Source organism: Nicotiana attenuata, unplaced genomic scaffold, assembly GCF_001879085.1.
Source record: "Nicotiana attenuata strain UT unplaced genomic scaffold, NIATTr2, whole genome shotgun sequence".
NCBI lineage: Eukaryota > Viridiplantae > Streptophyta > Magnoliopsida > Solanales > Solanaceae > Nicotiana > Nicotiana attenuata.
The window spans coordinates 272,929-295,544 of NW_017671116.1; the positions used below are offsets into that span (position 1 = coordinate 272,929).

General features: G+C 37.8%; 2 protein-coding genes and 1 long non-coding RNA gene across 5 annotated transcripts; 2 read left to right on the forward strand and 1 right to left on the reverse strand.

Moving 5' to 3' along the window:
* The first annotated feature begins 3,766 nt into the window (after nucleotides 1-3,766).
* Nucleotides 3,767-6,653, forward strand: LOC109206009. Its single transcript, XM_019368776.1, has 3 exons — nucleotides 3,767-4,004; nucleotides 6,037-6,200; nucleotides 6,384-6,653. Exons 1-3 carry the CDS (start codon nucleotides 3,767-3,769, stop codon nucleotides 6,651-6,653), a joined length of 672 nt encoding a protein of 223 aa, XP_019224321.1.
* A 5,565-nt stretch (nucleotides 6,654-12,218) lies between these two features.
* Nucleotides 12,219-18,133, forward strand: LOC109206017 (R3H domain-containing protein 4). 3 transcript variants are annotated; one of them, XM_019368783.1, is made up of 7 exons: nucleotides 12,219-12,519; nucleotides 12,756-12,826; nucleotides 14,628-14,736; nucleotides 15,768-15,850; nucleotides 16,267-16,425; nucleotides 17,321-17,419; nucleotides 17,727-18,133. In XM_019368783.1, the coding sequence occupies exons 1-7, from the start codon at nucleotides 12,447-12,449 to the stop codon at nucleotides 17,877-17,879; spliced, it is 747 nt and encodes a 248-aa protein (XP_019224328.1). In that variant the 5' UTR covers nucleotides 12,219-12,446; the 3' UTR covers nucleotides 17,880-18,133. The 3 variants fall into 3 exon arrangements, with proteins under 3 accessions (XP_019224328.1, XP_019224327.1, XP_019224329.1); XM_019368782.1 differs by lacking the exons at nucleotides 12,219-12,519; nucleotides 12,756-12,826 and adding exons at nucleotides 13,502-13,754; nucleotides 13,991-14,061 and having other exon boundaries at nucleotides 17,727-18,129; XM_019368784.1 differs by lacking the exons at nucleotides 12,219-12,519; nucleotides 12,756-12,826 and adding an exon at nucleotides 13,502-13,754.
* A 784-nt stretch (nucleotides 18,134-18,917) lies between these two features.
* On the reverse strand, nucleotides 18,918-21,549 carry LOC109206018. Its single transcript, XR_002064775.1, has 3 exons — nucleotides 21,472-21,549; nucleotides 20,782-20,954; nucleotides 18,918-19,115 (listed from the first exon to the last, which is right to left on the reverse strand). It is a non-coding gene; the product is annotated as an uncharacterized LOC109206018 (long non-coding RNA).
* Nucleotides 21,550-22,616: the final 1,067 nt, after the last annotated feature.

Here is a 22,616-nt window from a genome sequence, read left to right on the forward strand (position 1 = left end):
AAGGAAACTCCACTGATCTCGAAAATACCAGCCGTGCGAAGAATCTACTGACACCTGTCTATAAAATCATGAGCATCCTCTGACTCGGCTTCACTGAACTCTGGAGACTTGGGCCTCCCAAACCGCTCTAGTCTCTTCTGCTCCTCAAAACTCATAAATTGTCTAACCTGGTCCCGAGCAGCTGCAACCAGCTGGGCTAGTAGTACCCTCGATGTTTGGAGTCGTTGAGCTACCTGCTCTGGAGTCCAGGCGGTGGGAGTTTGAGTACCTCCCCTGGCTTGAGAAGTGGTTGGTGCAGCCGGAACCAAAAACGCCTGAGCAAGGCTCGTGCATACAGTCAAAATCTTGGCCAAAGCCTCCTAAAGGCCTGGGATTACAATGGGCACAACTAGTGCCTGAGCTGGTCCCATTGGCTCAACAATATCTGGAATCTTCTCCCTAGCTAGAGCAACTGGTGGCTCCACATGTGCTGTTCTAATTGTAATACGAGCCAGACCTCGGCCTCTACCATGACCCCTTCCTCTCGCGGCCCTATCTGGTGGTACTGGTGGCCGTCCGCCTAGTTCGGTTGCATGTGTCCTCATCATCTGTGAGAGAATAGATGAATATTAGTACAGTTTCCAGAATCAACAAATGACAATAGTACAAGAAGTGAAGTTTCCTAATGGTTCGGTAGCCTCTAGAAGATAAGTATAGACGTCTCCATACCGATCAACAATACTCTACTAAACCTACTCATGACTCGTGAGACCTAAGTAACCTAGTGCTCTAATACCAACTTGTCACGACCCAAAATCCCAACCTGTCGTGACGGCTCCTAACACATTTACTAGGCAAGCCGACTATCACATAACAACTAAGCATTTGAATTAAAACATGAATTAATAAGCTCAGCGGCGGAAAATCTCATAAATATCTGATAAAAACAACTGAAACTCTACCACAACCATCCCAAAATCTGGTGTCAACGAGTACATGAGCTACTAAGTATCAACATAGCTTGAAACTCTAGTACAACTGTCTGAGTAATAGAACAATACTATGAAATGAAAAGAATGAGAGTTAAGGTCTGCGGACGTCATTGCAGCTACCTTGAAGTCTCCAAGCAGCACTAGCAACGATATAGCAATCACCACATCCAGATGTACCTGGATCTGTACACCAAGTGCAGAGTATAGTATGAGTACAACAACCAAATGTACTCAATATGTAACAGGACTATCCTTGGGCTGAAAGTAGTGACGAGCTTAGAAGGATACAGTCAGAACCAATATAATGACAACACAAATATCACAATGAGAATAACAGTAATAACTCAGAGAAAACTTCCATATTCAAATCGTTCACAGTATAGAAGTTTAGACATGCTTTCAAGTTCACAATTTAAGACCAACACTGGTAAGAACATGTCGAGTATAACTAGCATGAAGAATGGTACATCTCTACGTCTACATTTCAAATATGCATGCCAAAAGTACGATATCACAATGATATTTCCATGTACTCCCACTCTCAGAGTGCTCAATCTGTCTATCTCAAATTCCCACTCATTACACACAATCATTCAGCACTATACGGGTGCGGAGGGGAGGCTCCTGCCCAAGCACTAATATAAAGCCTACAAGGCCTATTGTGGCGTGCAGCCCGATCCACAATAATAAATAAGCCAATAAGGTCTGTTGCAGCGTGTAGCCCGTTCCACAATAACACTCAAAATCCGGCTCTCAAGCCAACTCAGTCATCAATCTCTCCAGTCTCAAAGGCTCAAAAATCTCATACTACTCAGCCCAAACAATAAGAACATGTAATGTAACAGTAAATAATAACCGAGACTGAGATATGATATGCAAACGAAGGATCATGACTGACCCATAATTTCAGTTAAAGCAGGTAACTCAAAACGGCAGAAATAACCTCACTAGGCCTCAACAGAATAAGCACATAGCCTAAACATGTGTTTTCAACATGAATTAAAGCACAAGCCGTATTTATGGACTAGATGAATGGCCTATTTTGGCCATTTTTAGATTTGTTCGTGATAGTATTTATTGATGAAAACTATTTTGGTTTATTCACGTTTAGAGGATGAGCATGCAGACCACCTGCGAGCGGTACTCCAAACCCTCCGTGATAGTAAATTATATGCTAAGTTCTCTAAATATGAGTTCTGGTTGAAGTTTGTAGCATTCTTGGGGTACATTGTATCTGATGGAGGTATAAAGGTAGACACTTAGAAGATTGAGGTTGTGAAATCCTGGCCTAGACCTACCACTCCGACAGAGGTTCGTAGCTTTCTAGGCTTAGCAGGATACTACCGGAGGTTCGTAGAGGGTTTTTCTTCTCTTTCGGCACCATTAACAAAGTTGACGCAGAAAGCAACTATGTTTCAATTGACAGAGGCCGGTGAGCAGAGTTTCCAAGAGCTTAAGAACAGGTTGACCTCAGCGCCAGTTCTAGCACTTCCAGAGGGCCTAAATGGTTATGCCATGTATTGTGATGCCTCAGGTGTCGGGTTAGGATGTGTCCTGAGCAACATGGGAAGGTAATTGTGTATGCTTCAAGGCAGTTAAGGAAACATGAGCGGATTTATCCGACCCACGACCTCGAGTTAGCTGCGGCTGTCCATGCACTTAAGATACGGCGGCATTATTTATATCGTGTTCATGTTGATGTATTTACAGATCATAAAAGCCTGCAATATATCTTCAAGCAAAAAGAGTTGAATTTGTGACAGAGGCGATGGCTTGAGTTATTGAAAGATTACAATGTTAATATTCTCTACTATCCAGGGAAAGCTAATGTTGTAGCAGATGCCTTAAGTCGCCGATTTATGGGTGGCTTAGCACATGTAGAGGCCAAGAAAAGACAATTAACTAGAGAGATTCATCGACTGGCTTGTTTGGGGGTTCGGTTAGTAGACTCTGGCAATAGCGGAGTTGTACTCCAAAATACTGCAAAATCATCTCTCATAGCTGAAGTAAAGGAGAGGCAGTACGAGGACCCAGAGTTGGTCGAATTGAGAGAGCGAGTTCCGCAGCAGAAGAAGCTATTGTTAGAGCTCAAGGGAGATGGGGTTTTCAGATACAGGGGTCGTGTGTGTGTTCCAGATATAGCAGTGCTATGAGACAGGATTATGTTAGAGGTACATTATTCGTCCATTTATCCTGGGTCGACAACAATGTATCATGACATTAAGGATGTATACTGATGGAACGATATGAAGAAGAACATTACTGAGTTTGTCGCTCAGTGTCCTAGCTGTCAGCAGGTGAAGATAGAGCACCAGAAGTACGGAGGGCTAATGCAGACTATAGAGATCCCGACATGGAAATGAGAGGCGATAAACATGGACTTTATCATGGGGTTACCTCGTTCTCATCATAAGTTCGATTCCATATGGGTGATAGTCGATAGGCTCATGAAATCAGCTCATCCCTACCGGTTAGAACTACATATGCAGTAGAAGACTATGCAAATTATATATTAAGGAGATAGTGCGACCACACGGAGTACCAATATCTATTATATCTGACCGTAGGGCCCAGTTTACAGCATAATTTTGGAGGTCATTTCAGAGAGGTCTAGGGACTCAGGTGAATCTCAGCACAACTTTTCATCCACAGATAGATGGAGAAGTCGAGCACACAATTCAGACACTCGAGGATATGTTACGAGCATGTGTGTTGGATTTTAAAAGAAGTTGTGATGAACATCTACCTCTTATTGAGTTTGCATATAATAACAATTACCACTCTAGTATCCAGATATGTGTTGTAGGCGCATTAAGGTTGAGGAGGTCGTAGGTGCGATGGGTAAGATGAGTCGGGGCAAAGTGACTGGACCAGACGAGATTCCAGTAGAGTTTTGGAGATATGCGGGTAGAGCAGGCTTGGAGTGGCTGACTGGGTTGTTTAATATTATCTTCAGGACAAAGAGGATGCCTGATGAGTGGCGGTGGAGTACAATGGTTCCGGTGTACAAGAACAAAGGGGATATCAAGAACTGTAACAACTATAGGGGTATAGAGTTACTAAGTCATACCATGAAAGTTTGGGAGAGGGTGGTGGAAGGGAGGATAAGGAGGGCGGTGTCTATATCAGAAAACCAGTTCGGGTTCATGTCGGGTCATTCTACTACGGAAGCTATCCACCTTATCAGGAGGTTGGTGGAACTATACAAGGATAGGAAAAGGGATTTGCATATGGTGTTTATTAACCTAGAGAAGGCATATGATAAGGTCCCTAGGGACGTCCTTTGGAGGTGTCTGGAGGTGAAAGGTGTGCCGGTGGCTTACATTAGGGCGATAAAGGATATGTATGATGGAGCTATGACTCGGGTTAGGACTATGGGAGGTGACTCAGAGCCTTTTCTGGTGGTTATGGGGTTACACCAAGGATCTGCGCTCAGCTCGTTCTTATTTGCTCTGGCGATGGACGAATTGACACACCATATCCAAGGAGAGGTTCCATGGTATATGTTGTTCGCTGATGATATAGCTCTAATTGATGAGACGCGAGGCAACGTTAATGGTAGACTGGAGGTACGGAGGCAGGCCCTGGAGTCTAAAGGTTTCAAGTTGAGTAGGACTAAGACAGAATATATGGAATGTAAGTTCAATGACGTGACGGAGCCGAAATCGGATCACCTAATATTTGTCCGGGACTTCAAAAACAACCTAAGAAACAATAGTCACCGCCCCGCCATGAACAAATTACATTTTTTTGGCATTTTACAACATTTAAACTAGAATTCTGCCAGCCGTGCCTGTATTTTCGCCTGCCATGGCCCAAGCCCGACCCCGTGGGACGGAGCCAGAACCAGATCGCCTAATATTTGTTCGGGACATCAAATACAATCTAAGGAACCATAGTCACCGCCCCTCCATGACCAAATTATATTTTTTGGCATTTTACGGCAATTAAACTGGCATTCCGCCCGTCGTGCCTGTATTTTCGCCTGCCATGGCCCAAGCCCGACGCCGTGGGATGGAGCCAGAACCGGATCGCCTAATATTTGTTCGGGACATCAAATACGATCTAAGGAACCATAGTCACCACCCCGCCATGACCAAATTACATTTTTTGGCATTTTACGGCAATTAAACTAGAATTCCGCCAAGAGAGAAAGTTTTAAGTACTTAGGTTCAATCATCAAGGGAGATGGGGAGATCGACGGGGATGTTACGCACCGTATTAGGGTGGGGTGGATGAAATGGAGGTTAGTGTTTGGAGTCCTGTGTGACAAGCATGTGCCTCCGAAACTCAAAGGTAAATTCTATAGAGCGGTGGTTAGACCGGCCATGTTGTATGGAGCTGAGTGTTTTTCAGTCAAGAATTCACATATCTAGAAGATGAAAGTAGCATAAATGAGGATGTTGAGATGGATGTGTGGGCACACTAGGCTGGATAAGATTCGGAATGAAGATATTCGGGAGAGGGTAGGCATGGCTCCCGTGGATGACAAGATGCTGGAAGCGCGACTTAGATGGTTCGGACACGTGCGGAGGAGAAGCCTAGATGAACCGGTTAGGAGGTGTGAGCGGTTGACTTTGGTAGGTACGAGAAGAGGCAGAGGGCGGCCTAAGAAGTATTGGGGCGAGGTGATCAGGCAGGACATGGCGCGGCTTCAGATTTCTGAGTACATGGCTCTTGATAGGAACATGTGGAGGTCGAGAATTAGGGTGGTAGGCTAGGGGGTTAGCGATCTATGTTGTGTTCACATTGTTGTTTTGCATAGTTTTGTGTTATTGTCCTTTCACTTATTCGTTGTTGTTATTTTCTTTCTGGAATCTTTTGTAGTTACATGTCTTTTCTCTTGTTTCTTTTCTGATATTATTGTCTCTCCTGTTGAGCCGAGAGTCCCCCGGAAATAGCCTCTCTACCCTTTTCGGGGTAGAGTTAAGGTCTGCGTACACTCTACTCTCCCCAGACCCCACTAGTGGGATTATACTGGGTATGTTGTTGTTGTTGTTGTGCTCCAGTATCCAGATGGCTCCTTACGAGGCTTTGTATGGGTGTAAGTGCAGATCTCCTATAGCGTGGTTTGATGTTGGAGAATCTGGGTTACATGGGCCAAACCTTGTTCAGCAGGCCATAGAAAAAGTAAAGTTTATCCGGGAGCGACTGTTGACAGCTCAGAGTCGTCAGAAGTCATATTCTGATGTGCGGCGACGAGACTTAGAGTTCGGGGTTAATGACTGGGTATTTTTTAAGGTGTCACCTATGAAGGGTGTGATGAGGTTTGGCAAGAAAGGTAAGCTTAGCCCACGGTATATTGGGCCTTATAGGATCACTCGGAGAGTGGGCCAAGTAGCTTATGAGTTAGAATTGCCCTTAGAATTGGAGTCTGTCCATCCGGTTTTTCACGTATCTATGCTATGGAAGTACATTGGCGATCCTACCCGAGTGGTGCCCACGGATGATGTGCAGATCACGGAGGACTTGTCATACGAGGAAATTTCGGTTGTCATCCTAGACCGACAAATCCGCAAGCTACAAAATAAGGAGATAGGCTCCGTGAAGGTTTTATGGAGAAGCAAGAAGGTGGAAGAGATGACGTGGGAAGCGGAGGAAGAAATGAAGTCTAAATATCCCCACCTATTTCTAACTGAAGATATGGCTCGAGGTGGGATACTTCAGCACCACTCTGTTTAAGCCAGTAGGTCATCATGTAAACTCTTATTTTTTACTTTTAGAATTTATAATAGACAACTGTGTGAGGCCAACTGTTACTATTTGTAGACATTGGCCAGGTGTGGCATGTATAGTATGTTTTCTGGCCGCGTACAGGTTGGTTTTAGTCTAGTGCACGGAGGAGACTCTGGCAAAATTTTCCCAAAGTCTCTGAGAGTAAACATTCGTGGACGAATGTTTCTAAGGGGGGAGGATGTTGCATCTCACATTTTCGTACATTAAAGTTTCGTCTTCAGTTAATTGACATAGACCCGAGGATGAGATTTTCTTGAAATTATAAGCATTTATGATGTTTATAACAAGCAATAAGTAAGTGCCATGAAAGAAAAAAGGGTAAACGAATCAAAGAAACTGAGTTTCGTTGAAGGTTGTCGATTTGGGATAAAATACGGTCCGAGCTATAATACTCGATATTTATGGACTAGTACCATAAAAGGTACCATATGACCATGATAGTATGATGTATAAAGTGTATTAAAAATGAGTAGTATTTTAAGTAATTTGAGACAATTCTTAATTATATCGGTAATTGGTTAATTATTGATTTAATGGGAGATTAACCATGTAATTAAGGATTTGTGGATAATTGTAGGCGAGGACAAATCCCCCCACGTGGCAACAAATGGAGTATGACTTAAATAACTCTTGCCTTTAGACAATTTAATTAGTAGGCACATGGACAGCATTCTTAAGCCATTTACACGTAAGAAGTGGAGTATATTAGTCATCTCTAACTTGTCTTCAATGGATATTAAAATTCATTTTGGGCAAAGGAATTATATAGAAAGGCAAAACAAGGAATGAAGGTGAGGAAATTTTGAAAATTGAATTCCAAATGGAGCAATTCTGTCTAGTTTGAGGTTTCACATTTGGTGATGTTATTGAGTCCTCTCTTTTAATTTTGGAGGTTTGACGTTGGGAGAAATAGGAGTAGTAGAAGTTGTCAAAGTTTGATAACAAGACATAAAGAGAAATTCATATTCCGGAATTTATGTATATTTTCCTAGTCTCGTAAGTTACAATATTCTCCTTATCGGGACTTCATATTCAATTTAGTGTTTCCTTCTTCCAGTCAAGAGAGCAGAGAGTCTATATATACAGTATTACAGTATTTTCACGACTATCGAGCTATAATCGATGGGCAGGCCCCTATTGGGAAACCTCTGATCAGATGGTAAGTTATATATCGAGCCTACTGTTGTCGAGCGCCTATGAGCGAGCCTAGTAGGCCGAGATACAGAGCCTAGTATGGCCGAGCGCCTATGAGCGAGCCTACTACGGCAGAGCAGATATATACATATACCGAGCCTTATAAGGCTGGACAACTATTTTACTTACTATATTGAGAGAGTTGAGTCAGTATCAGTAGGTAAGCATATCTTCAGATTATCTTTGACTCCCAGTTACTTTCAGCTATTATATTATCAGTTTAGTTTCAGCTTTCAGTTATATTATTTCCTTGCATACTCGGTACATTATTTTGTACTGACGTCCCTTTTTCTGGGGACACTGCATTTCATGTGTGCAGGTTTAGACAGACAGACGGGTAGACCTCCTCAGTAGGTGTTGCCCGAGTTCAGGTTTATCGGTAAGCTCCACGTCTTTCGGAGTTGCCGGGTCTAGATTTTTGTGTACATCCTGTATATATATGTATATAGGTTATGGGTAGGTCGGGGCCCTATCCCGATCACAGTACATCCAGCAGTAGAGGCTTATAGACATATCTTGTCAGTTAGTGCAGTATGTTGGGCTTGTAGCCCTTGTATGTATATTTTGCTGGTTTGTCAGCTGTAGTAGCTATGACGGCCTTGTCGGCCCAGCTTTATACTGATGCTTAGTCAGCGGTAGTTTCCGTTTAGCTTTATATTTTGCTTCGCAAATTGTCTTACAATGTGGCCCGATGCCCAAAGTATGACATTATATATTTAGAGTCCCTTAGTCGCAAATTGGTACACAAGGATAGGTGAGGCACCGGGTGCCGGTCTCACCCCCCAGGTTCGGGGCGTGACAAAAAGTCCTAGAAATTTTGAAGTCTGCATTAATCTCTATTAGTGGTGATTGGCAAGAAAGGCAAGCCTATATTTGTTGTAAATAATTGAGTCAGTATTCTTGATTTTTCTAAAATCAGAGATGTCTAACAGTGATATTTGCAGAGTAAAAGTGAAGAAATAAAGAAAATAAGTTTTAAAAAGTTCAAATGGATTGAAGTTTCAGATGGAGTCATTAGATGTTGAGTATTGAGGTTTTGATGATTACAAAAATTTGTTTAGAGGAAATGCTTTAAGAACCAGGTCTTCAATGTAACTGTTTAACTATTCTAAGAACCAGGTCCTCAAGGTTGATAATTGCACGTTCTTATAAGACAATAACTTTGTCACAAAGTTACTCAAGTCCGAGTTCGTTGGAAGAGGATTGCTAAACATGATAAGGGTTGTTGTCCAAGAAGATATGCTTGCATAAGTGAGAGACAAGAGTCCCAAGAATTGTGGAGTCCTTGGAGCAATCACATAGGACTCCTAAAAGATCTTGGAGTCCAGGGAGTTTAAATACTATCTTTTTAGACTGCTAAGTTCATCCTTTCACACATCAACTGAATAACTATATTTTCTATACTCTACTAGTGTTAATGTTCTTCTTGAGTCAGTTTAGTAATTGTGTTTTAGGAAATCGAGTTGTAATCAAAGTGTTATATACAATCAGTGAGTTGAAGTAATTATTTGGTTTTGCAAGTTAGAGTAACTTGTAAGTCAAATAGTTGAAGTAGGGGAACTAGAGAGTATTGAGTTATAGGTTGTAATCGATACATTTGGATTATTGTCTAGTGATGTTGAAGCTAAAATCGTACATGGTAGGCCGTGGTTTTTGCACCTTTTAAGCATGGTGATTTTCCACGTAAAAATTGATGCGTTTACTTTACTGTTTATTTTGCTTACACTTAAGGAGTGAGGTAACGAACCAAGTTCTTTAGTAATCCATATGGCACTCAAACTAACATTAGATGTCGCAAAGTTGCGAATGTTTAAATATTCTTTAAAAAAAAAGAAAAAATTTCTTTCCTCGAGGACAAGCAAAAACTTAAATATGGGAGAATTTGATACGTGCATTTTACCTCATTTTAAATGTATAAAATTCTTCGTAAAAGCATAAAATTATCATGTTTTTTTTTCTCCATATTTTTAACTTGATTGTGCAGGAAATGTTACAAGAAGAATTGGTACAAAAGCAATAAGACTTCAAGAAAAGAACGCAAGTTACGACAAAATATGAAATTGTATAAACTCCATCTATAACAACAAAGTAGCCACAACCAAATTCAAGAATAAAAGAATTTTTCATAACCAAAGCAAGTAGCTATAACCAAGCCAACTGGTTATGGTTTGATTATAAAATCATACTTCGGCAAATGAAAAAAACAGCTAGAGAAAGGGAGCTCAATTAGAACTTTGAAAATTCTTTAGAACTTACTTTTTCCATTTTGTCTTTAGTTTTTCAATTTTTCTCCTTATCGCCATTATATTGGCTTTGTTTCTTGTTCCACATAAATTTTAAAGTTTCAAATTACTCTTGTTGCTGTTTTTAAATAAATAGGGAGAATTATTCTTCTTCAATATTTCTTCCTATTTTCTTATTTAATGGTCAAGAATATTTCTGTTGTCATTACGAACTCTAGTATGGAGTAACTTTTTTTTTTGTTGGGAGAATGACATATCTTAATATTTTTATATAATTGTAGATATTACTCTATAATTTCAAATACTTGAGCTAAAGCTTTCTATTTTATATTTATCTACTTTACTGATAGATGTTAACATTTATGTAGTGATATCTATCTATATTATGTTATAATTAATTCTACATTATTTATAATCGAAAGAGGCAATTACTGTAGTAATTCGATATAACAAGTAGAGTAACCGAAAGAGAATAACTAAAAAGAGTATGTTTCAGTTCAAGCATATACTTCTGGTTCTTTAATATTATCATTTCGATGATTAGTTTGTATAACCGAGTGGAGTGCAATTAATTGTTCAACTTAAGTAGTAATATATAAGTGTAATCGTGAGAGCCATTTATACATTTGTGAGAAATAAAAATTGAAGAATAAATATATCTACTATATAATAGAAATATTAAGTGAAGTTGGGATCCCAACACTTTTTTATATTTGCGAAAGACAAAATATTTCTCTATTGCTTATTTACGCATTTAGTTAGTTAACTCACAACTCAACTCTTTCTGATTTTCTTAAATAATAATTAAAACAAGAAAAATCTATAGAATAGATTAACCGATCTCCAGCATCTTTCTATACTATAAGTTGACAGAGTACGAGTCAGAAATATATATACGCCAGACACTCATCACATACCTCCAAACGTAGATCCGCCATTGAGTGGAGAGGGACAACGAGTTAGGTGGGACAAGGGTAGAGGGTTGGGAGGGTTACAAACGTAATTGGAGAGTTTGAGAATATAATTTTCCCTCTTCTAATAGGAAAAGCATTTCTTCAAATTAGGGGTGTTCATAAAAATTCGAAAAACCGAACCAAACCGAAAATCGACCAAAAAAACCGATACTTTTTAGGTTTGTTAGTTTTGGTTTTGAATTTTAAAAACCGATCAAATTTGGTTTGGTTTTGGTTTTTAATAAAAAAATAACCGAAAAAACCCGAACCAAACCGACTATAAAAGTAGCTATTTAAATTTATTATTACACCTATATATATATATATATATATATATATATATATATATATATATATATGTATATATATATGTATATGTATGTATGTATGTATGTATGTATTTTTATATAAAGTTTCTAAAATTTTATCGTACATATTAGTCATTTGTATTTTTAGTCTAGTTCTTTGCTATTATAATAATCTAATTCTTTGCGTTAACATTCTAGTTTGATTGGTAGTTTTCATTTGCTAAGTATAAAAATTTATTTCATGATAAAAATAATCAATTTTTAATTGAGTACTTAAATTATTTATCACTATTTACTTCAATTATCATCAATATATCTTGGTAAATGATAAATTTTTCAAAGAGCAATTGATTTGATAGCGTTACGTTGATAATATAGTCGCCTAAATATGCATTTGGTAGTGTATGTCTCATATTTAAGAAAAAACCAGATAAATACGAAAAAACCGAAAAACCGACAAAAAACCGAATTGATAAAAAACCGACTCAATTGGTTTGGTTTGGTTCCAATATTTGAAAAATCGATTTACTTGATTTGGTTTCTTTTTCGGGAAGAACGACCCAAACCGAACCATAAACACCCCTACTTCAAGTTAAAGAAAAATATATTCATAAGGAAAATATTTTTTTAAACATTTAAGCAACCATCCAAAATTGAAAACCAAACACACCTTTATGGGGCAAGATGCTTACAAGATCCGGATCTAGGACAGGTGTCCAAAGCAGAACATAGGCCCCTCCTCATGTAATACTTCCTGCATTTTGATTGGTAGAAGGTGACAACTTTCGTTGCCAATTGGACCTCGTAACCACATTACGTGTAACAAACACTTCGTCCCATTTCATCTGGTTAGGGTTTCATTTGGGCCCAATCCCAGAAGGATAAGCAAAACAAGCATTGGCACAAACTGCAGGCATATTCCTCATATTCTTCCTCGTACATCCAGCTTCCCGTTTTCGTCTATAAATAAACGGAAATCACCAACCCAATTTTTTTTAAAAAAAGGAACAATCTTTGATATACTCAACTCAAAAATCCATCATGGCAACTTCTCAGATTTTGCAGACAGAACAAGATCTTCTCATGATGTCTTCCCTTTTTGATGATCCCAAAGGTGCAAACTTTTGGTTGCTTTTATTTTGTAGTAGAATTCAATATCTAACAGTTTATGATTTTATTGCACTTTTGAGATTTATTCCCTTTTTTTAAAGTGAATCTTGATGGCCTTATGCTTTGTTTAGTTCATTTTATTATTATGGGCCTGAATCCAACTCTATACTGCTACTTTGTGCTGTGTTCTCATGGTGATTTGGAAAAATCAGTAATTTATTCCCAAGGGATGGATTGCAGGAGAAAATGTGAAGTCCCGAGGGATAGCTATCGAGAAAAAGATCGAGTTTCTTGAAAGCTTGGCTGGAAAAGTAATTTTCTTTGCATCTATTTTTGGCAGTCAATTTATTTTTATTAACTTAAATACTATCCTGGGAGATCCCCTGTTAATATCACTGTGTTCTGAGCTGTTGTTTTCATTGATCCTATCCCTATGTAAACATTATATGTGCGGTCCGTTATGTTCCTTATACTTACTTGTTGGTACGAACTATGTTAGGACACTTGCACAAGCATACACGTGGTTAATCACCCTTATCGGGTAGGAGGCTCATTGAGATTTCTGAGTATAGACGCACACCCTTGTTATTTGCCTTCCATGTGAGAATGACTCTTTTGGGGCACGTGAGTTGTCAGTATGATCAGGAGGTGTGATGAGGGCATAGGATGCCAAGTGTTAGGGTTCAGGTATTGAGACCCGTAATGTATGATTATGAGATGAGGTGTCACAGGGTGACTGATATGCGAAGGTTATCTATTTGAAAAAATTATATTCGAAAAACATTTAATTTTGAAAGTAACTCTTTTTGAAAAAGTAACATTTATTTGAATGAAAGTATATTTGAAACTATTTTTATCACCTTGAAAGGTTTTGACTATTTGATTGACGCTTGCTGGTTAAGACTTAAGGTGTAAAAACTATCGGAGTTGTTAGAGTTATGACTTGTCTTTACTGTATTTGCGTATTTCGAATTTGGGTNTTTCATTTGGGCCCAATCCCAGAAGGATAAGCAAAACAAGCATTGGCACAAACTGCAGGCATATTCCTCATATTCTTCCTCGTACATCCAGCTTCCCGTTTTCGTCTATAAATAAACGGAAATCACCAACCCAATTTTTTTTAAAAAAAGGAACAATCTTTGATATACTCAACTCAAAAATCCATCATGGCAACTTCTCAGATTTTGCAGACAGAACAAGATCTTCTCATGATGTCTTCCCTTTTTGATGATCCCAAAGGTGCAAACTTTTGGTTGCTTTTATTTTGTAGTAGAATTCAATATCTAACAGTTTATGATTTTATTGCACTTTTGAGATTTATTCCCTTTTTTTAAAGTGAATCTTGATGGCCTTATGCTTTGTTTAGTTCATTTTATTATTATGGGCCTGAATCCAACTCTATACTGCTACTTTGTGCTGTGTTCTCATGGTGATTTGGAAAAATCAGTAATTTATTCCCAAGGGATGGATTGCAGGAGAAAATGTGAAGTCCCGAGGGATAGCTATCGAGAAAAAGATCGAGTTTCTTGAAAGCTTGGCTGGAAAAGTAATTTTCTTTGCATCTATTTTTGGCAGTCAATTTATTTTTATTAACTTAAATACTCATGCCCATTTCTCAGTTGGTAATTGCTATTGTGATCTCAGTTTTTGAGATTAAAGGCTTTGTTTATTTTGTATTTGCAATTCATATCGTAGCTTGATTGGTAATTTTTGGATAAGTAGATGGTTAGCTCCTCAGTTGGTTTAATTCTACACAGAAGCGGAGCCGGAATTTCAAGCTTATGAGTTCAGAATTCTAATTGTTTTAAGTTACTGGGTTCTAAATTGATAATTTATACATATTCAATGAATTTTTCAAGACAAATACAAGCTTCGAACCAAAGCTACCGGGTTCGGCTGAACCCGCTGGCTACGCTCTAGCTCCGCCCCTGATTCTACATGCTTGGTGGAGCAACCATTATGTAGTAGTGTTTAGGGTTGGGTAGTTTCTTTGCATTTTGAAAACTTGAATCTAGCATGGGTTTCCAAGATTCTTTTCTTGTTTATCCAGCTAATATGTATTTAGATGTTGTATATTCCGAGTTAAATATGCCAAAGGCATTATCATTTCAGGTCAGCAATAGGAGATCTCGCAGATGGTTGAACGATCGTCTTTTAATGGAACTTGTTCCTCGTTTAAATGCAGAAGAAATTAGAGGGTTGTTTGCCCCACCACCTTTTGGTAAGATATTTTTGGGTGTGATATTATCTGTAATTGATCATTTACTGTTCTGAGTGATGTACATTTTACCGTTGTTTCTGTTTGGAAGCAAGCTTTGGAGATAGTTCATCACCTTCCCTAATACTGATGAAACATAAGGTGCCCATGTTACACTGGTAAAACATAATGGACCCTATGCAGCTCGAATTTGGATTAATCGGGCCAATGGGTTCCGGATACCAAATGGTTATACCAGAAAAAAGCATTATTATCTGAACAAAAAAAAACCTAGCATGAGTCAATTTGGATAGAGCTTGTGGTGTCAGAGCTGGATATGCATTTTTAATTATCTTTTGGTACTACAAGCAGTTCTTAATTTTCTAGCTATTATTAATAGAGGTTAAGTTTCTACATTCATTGTCTTCGCTGAATTTGAAACATCTTGAAGCAAAAGAAATATATTTTCTAGCAAAGAAGGATGCATACCTGGCAAAGATTATTTAGCACAATTATTTTTGCACATACACTTCTTTCTTGTTAAAAGAAAAACAATATTAGCATACATACTGCATAGAGAGTTTTTTTGGTCCAGGGAAACAGTTGTATCATCCTTCGTCTTTTGCTCTGAACACGATACAGTCATGCATATATGTCTTCTATGTCACGATTTATTTACTTAAAGAGCACAAAATATGTTAAATATTGAATAGGAAAACAAGAAAAAGGAAGAAATGCCATATCATTGCACCAAAAGTGACGAGGGCTTTGAGTTCAAATATCTTGAAGTAGAAGCAGAAGTGCGTGTGTTTTCAAGCAGGGCCGTGAATGTGATAATGGTCCAGTTATAACTCATGGTTGTGATTTTATATTTTTACATAGCGGTTTCATCTTAGTCATATAGAAGCTCTTCGGCTGTTCATACTCTTTTGTCAAATATATATACTTTTCAATTGAACTTTTTTTATATTTAAGAATGAGTACTTTTCTATCGAACTTATTACACACTAAATTTTATTTCTGATATTAACATATTAATATTTCTTTTTCTGCAGGTGATGATGTGCCACTCTCAGTATTTTGCTTGACGAATGTGGAAGAGTGGGACAAATTCAGGAATATAGACATGGATAAGGAGGTTATTATGCTTTCCTGTCTCTGTAAAGTGTATTTACTTCCTAAAAACCTGGCAACATTTACTTCGAGTAGTGTTTATTGTATAAACGATGACTTCTTTCGACGTTATGTATTTTCATCCCCCTCTTTTTTGATAAGCATGTATTCTTTCCTTTGGTTTTCTTGGGAATGGTTTCCTTAAGACAATTTAGCGATATGAAAGGCCTGCTGTTACGTCATATTTGAATTGAACTACTTATTAAAGCACAGTTCACTGTTGAATAATAATTTACTATGTGAAATTCGTGATTAACTCTTGATGTAGTATGTCTTCACCCCTCTGTTTCAAAAGTTTGCTTAGTGATGCTCTTTCTTGGAATTTGACTTGTGATGTTGCAAAATTGTCTTATGGTCTTCTATATGCTCTTATTTGGTTAGGCTACCATAATGGATGCTCTTGAAGGCAAAACATCGAAGCGGAAAAATTGCGTGGATAATGATAAGGTTGCAGTGTTGACTGCATGGCATAGAGTGGATTGCCGAACAAGAGAGGCACTTCGACGTAACTTTCTCCCTGAATTGGTCAGCAGCTATGAGGTATTATTAGCCCCCTTGTCTTCAATTTTTTCTTCTGTATGTGTTGTTCTTATGCAAATATTATTCAGCTATTGCATCTGTCATTGTTCTGAAGGTGTTGCAACAAACACCGACTTGATATGTAATAAGGTTTTGATAGAAGTTTAAGCTTGTTGGGCCTCCAAGGGAAGTGGCCAGTGAATGCTGAGTTGAAGTGACAACCTTGGGAACCCATATTGGAGTTCCAGTAGAGTCGACAATGAACTCTTCTCATCTATCTAAGTTCATGGGGATAGTTACCTCATACTTGTGCCGGTAGGAGGTAGCAGGTACCCGGTGGATAGTCGAGGGCGCACGCTGGCCCGAACACCGTTGTTATTAAAAAAGAAATTTTAAGCTTGCTCTGTGGGCTAATTGGTTTACGTTGGGATTACTGGAGCTGCAAAATAATCTACACGCTCAACAACTTAGATGTCTACTCCTTCGTAGTTCGTACTCGAGTTGGAGATTAGTGTAATAAGAAGAAATAACAAGGATTTTCTTTTAGGCTTGGCTATAAACTATAGTTTGAGGGTAGTGAATGAGTCCATGCTTGCTGTGGCATTAGGAGTGCGTCAAGCCAAGTTATGTACTTCATTTGTTATGTACAACTGTTTCCCTTTTTATTGAATCATCTAGGTGGCTATCCTTTCATGCCCTGTTTCCTTTTCCCTTTCATGTCTTTTAGTTGGTCTTGATCTTTTTGCTCTTATAACTTGTGGGATTAACTCTTAAATAACCTTACCCTTGGCGGTATTTCTGATAGTCCATAGGATTTGATTTTTACAGTTTCATTATTTTATGCTGCCTCTCCAACCATTCTCTTCCCCTTCTTTTGTTTCTGTTGTTAACAAGAGTTTTGGATATTTTACTGTAGCAATGTGTACGAGCATTTGTGGAAAGTGGTGATGGAGAGGTGCTTGTGCTACGGGTTCAAGACCCCTTCCATCGGTTATTGCTGCACGGTGTTTGTGAGGTATGCTTTGTGGAGCAATAATGTCTAGATTTCATCATTGCAGCACTACATCATATATATGTCATAATAACATTGAACACTGCTTCAACTTCGGGTCTGACATGAGCGTTGAACTTGGGAACTTGGAATGGCTGTAGAACAGTGCCTCTAGATGTTCAAAGTTGTATTGTTAAGTAAGAAGAAAACAATCTGCAGTCTCAGGAAATGTTGCTTTTACCTTAAAAGAGAATGCACATATGATGCTAATCTGATATGTGGACTAATCTTTTATGGTCCATCTTATGACTGCTTACTTGTGTTTTAACAGTTCTACAACCTGGTCTCCGTAACAACCTCGCAAACAGAAGGCAACAAGGCTGTGAAAGTGACTAAGATAAAGAAGAAGAAGGCGGGTTCAGCTGATCTTCCAAACATTACACTCTGCAACTTTCTGAAGATGGCAAAAGAAGGGTTCTGGTGATTCATTTCGCCAGGATCTAGCCCTTGTATCATTACTATGTTGTGCATTATCTTAATTTACTCATTAACATCAAATATGGTTGTTCCCTCGGCAATTCCGACGACTGTACTAATAAATTAATGACTTGAAGTGGGTGCTTCGTGTTTGGAAATGTCTTATTTCTAGGGGCACCTGTTAGGGATGCTTGTAAGGGGAAATCTAAATTGCTTTGTATATATTGCAGAAATAAACATACCTTGTGATTTATTACTGGATTTCTTCCTTTTCTGCTTTGTTCATTTTCTCAGATTTCAAGGGTGCTATATTGTGGAGGAAACAAAAATTTCTGCATGGCGTAGTGGAAACCTATCAGATAGTTTACTGTGGGGAACGACTAATACTAGTGGAACTGAAAAGAAAAGAAAATCACTCGACTACTTATTAACCTTTTACTTCAATTTTCGATCTCTACACCCTTCTATCAAGGGTCATGTTCTCGGCAAGCTGAAGCATTACAATGTCCCGCCTAATCACCTTGCCCAAATACTTTTCAGGCTTGCCTCTACTTCTCCTAAGACTTACTAAGGTCAACATTGCCCAAATACTTTTCGGCAAGCTGAAGCAGTACAAAGTAAGTGATTTTTTGGCCTTTTTCTTGTGGTCTAAAATAAGTGATTTTTTCAGATTTCAAGAATGAATTAATTATTTTTTCCTACATTGTCCTTGGAGTAAATAGTGTTGGAATATGTGTAAGGAGTATTTATGTGAGATAGTAAATGTTAAAATGGTCAATTTTAATGCTAAAAGGTGAATTTGTGTGAAAACATTCAAAATATCACTTATTTTGGACCGGAGGGAGTAGTTGAAAAATATAAGTAGCTATTTGTTTTTTTTAAGCTTACTTTTATTTAGGAACTAGATGGTCTGAGCCCGTGCTTTTGCACAGGCATTTGTGTGTAATTGTTGTGCGCAAGATAGTAGTACCACAAAACTAAATATTGGCATAATGTGTTTAATATTACCATAAAGTACATCTTACATATAGATGTATATGCGGAACAAAGTTGTACAGGTACATTCTTAAGCTTGCTACATGTTCATGTTGGCGAGATTGGATAAAATCTTGAGTTTAAGAGCTGCAACTGGTAACCCATGCTTCATCTTGCTATTCACTGAATGACATGGAAAAGCATGCATTAGAAATTCTTCACCATGGTCATTCTTCCGTGAAAGAACTTGTTTTCCATGCAGACTAACCTGAAGATAACAATATACGTAAGTGGCACATAAGCAAATGGGGAAATGTCATCTGATTCTAAAGTTATATCCAAAATTCAGTACCCAAAAGAAGACCAATATTTTATTGTCTCCATTGCAGAGTTTAAACAAAATATCTGAAAAAGATTATTCAATGAATATGGAAGTAATGCACCATTTCTATATGTAATAAGAAAGCTATCAATTGTAAGGAGAGAACAATTACACATTATATACAACACCAGGAGGAAAATAAGATGTCACCTATGTTTTCTAAGTGAACAAAGATAATTCTCAAGTGTTCTGCATATGCCCGACTTGTTCTTGTCAATCGAGACCTTTTGTGAGGTTCTTAAACATAATATATGAGACGACAAAGATTGTAGGATTCTTAAGAGATATAGGTCTCAAGCTCTTTCTTGAACACCCAAGCTATGGGGAAAATGAACTAATCTCAAATGACATGCCAAAGCAATCAGTTTCATATTTATTTTTTCCACCAAAACTCATTTGTGCTTTACCTGAATCCATACAAACTCCAACTACCAACATGAAAATTAAAATTTTATGTAGTGCCTCCTTCTTGAGAAACACTTTCATGGCACCCACTTCTACAACATTTGTAAAGCAGACAATTTCACCTCACTGACTCATTGGTGACCTTCATTTACTTTGTATAAACCAGGTTACTCCTAAGAAGAGTCTCTTGAGTCAACCACTTCCCAACAAGCATTAAAAAATTAAAGATATTTAGGAGACTTGGAAGGAAGAGCTAATTCCCTGAATAACTATAGATTACTCGTCACTGCTCACCTACCATCATGCGGACCAATTGTCTTTTGCTTTGGCAATCTTCTTTATTCTGTTTTTAATTATCACAATTTAGAGTAGGAAATTCCTTCGCAAAAAATGAGAAACTTTGAGAATGTACTATTTTACTTTATAAACAAAAATAATACTCAGAAAGAGGCAAGAAAGATGAAATGAAAATCTACCAACAGATAAACTTAGAAACAAAAAGATAAAACTAAGCCAGTAACAAACATATGAGGAGGAAAACACTGGATTTATGAGTTACTTCTTCCTTCATCTACCATTCTTCCAACTTGTAAAAAACAGAAATGCCTATTACAAATAAGAACGGTAAATCACCTTACCTTTACCTATTAATTTGTCTAGTTTCATTCTTTATGTGTATTCGTTGAATCAAAGAATTTATTTTCGTGCATGTAGATAACGGCAACAAATAGACAATGAAGGACCAACACCTAAGACGATAAAGAATGAATCTTATCTATCTTATTCTCTATCATAAAAGTATTGTTCTCATGTTAATGCAGATTTATGCCATGTATGAGCCAAACAATAGTCAACAATATTTTCTCATCTACTACTTCAACTCATATCTCCTAATGCAAAAGAATGTTGTCAAGTAAATCATATACGATTTATCACTCCATACAGCCTAGAAGAGTAATCAATGATTACATTTAGATAAACTCGCAATCAGTTCAAAATCGACATACCAACAATTTTTGAAGTCCGCATTACCACCAAAATGTGAAACAATCAAAAAAAGTATTATTCCTTCCTTTCACTTCTTACAATTTATCTTTTTCTCGGAGAGCACCAGCAAGGTTAAATCACAAGCAAGCGATTAAATTACCTTATCAGCTTTTCTATCCGGTTTCCCAACGTTTCCACTGTAAGTGCTTCCAACTTTCTGCGTTCCGTCACAACTTTCATATCTTCAAGGCAAGAGAGCAAATAGGACACAGACTGATCATCATCTAAAGGTGTATTTTCCACACATCGAGCAATATCTACCAGATCATTTATCTGTGACATAAAAAATTATAACATCAAAATGTCAAAATTCAGAACTCCTGAAAATATGGAAGCAGGTTATTTAAAGTAGTCGATACCAAATATACTACACTAACACGAGCAACTGTAGGATATAAGATATATATTACTGAAGCTTTACAGTGAGACAGGAAAATATCATTATAAAATCTTTTTCAATCAATATGTTGCAAGAAACACAAGGTTCTCAATCTTCAAATGGAGCAACTCCAAAGGATAAGACAGAAGATACGGTTCAAAGCAGAACTGAAAATGCTAATCATATTTCCACTTTAATAACAATTAAGCAATTACATATAATAAATCAATTCTTATCCTTTACAAATTCTGCAGTTTTAGGATCCCTATCTGCTGCTGTAGAATGATCCATTTCAAGAACAGAAATTGGATAACATTATCCTCTCAAAAAGTATTGCTCAAACTTGCAGCACAATAGTTACTATTAAAGAGATGCAAGTGAAGCATAAGGTCAAGAGGTAGTTTTGATTACCTTTGTTTCATGCCTATGGTTAGTGGAACAAAGTGGTTACTGGAATATTTGTGCACAGGAGAAAAAGTGAAAAGCAAGCTGCACTGCAAAATTTATTTTCCTGCAAAACAACTGTTGATGAATAGGAATTTTTTAAATAAATTTACATGTAATGGAGCCAATTAGAATTTTTACAGAACTACCACATGTACATATGTTGCTAACTTTCTAAGTTTTAGTAGGTAGGTCAGTGTTGTGAAGAGCGTCAAGCGAGGAAAAGCGAGAAGTTCCTTTTTGCTAAAGCGAGAAAAAAATGACAGTTAGTAAGAAAATGGCAGTAAGAACTAAGAAGAACTGGAGGGCTAAAACGGAAAAATTGGTAGTAAGTAAGAAAAAAATTGGGCAGCATTTCGCTGCGATTTTAAGGACCGAAACAAAAATAAAAAGAAGACGAAGAAGAAGAACTGAAGGAAAAAAAAATTGGCAGCATTTCGTCACTATTTTAGGAGCGAAGAAGAAGAAGAAGAAGAAATCACATACCTGACCTTGAACTCGGTGAGCTTGAATTTTGCTCTGCTCCTCAATGATGTTTGAAAAAAGACACATTTTTTTAATGTTGGCAGTCACTTAAATACTGAAACACTCGCTGCTGTCGCTTCTCGCTACAATCGTACTTCTCGCTTTTTGGCAGAAGCGCACGCTTCAACTAACGTGCTTCGCTTCGCGCTTTAAGCGCTGAAGTGAGCGCTTTTCACAACACTGGTAGGTCATTTCTATTTTGTGGATAAACGCATAGGAGTTGACATGACATCAGAATATACAAACTCTCTCTGAGGTGGTTTACTATTTAGTTACCTTTGTTCCATGAAAGCCAAAACTGATCGCAAAAAGGAGCTGATTAACCTGCAAATATTTTCGGGGAAAAAAGAAGAAGATGAAAATGAAAATGCTTGTTGTTAAAGGATATGTGTAGTATATAATTCAAACAATGAATGAGGAAGAGAAATTTTTGAGTGACTTCATTTCATTTTCACTGGAGTCGTTGGCTCCAGTTTTTGTTTTAGCTTGAACAATTCACCTCGTTCAGTTGCTACCTCTATTTCTCCATCAGAGGAAGACAAATCTTCTTTCTTTCTCTTGCTGCCTTCACCTATATCCGTTGTGGT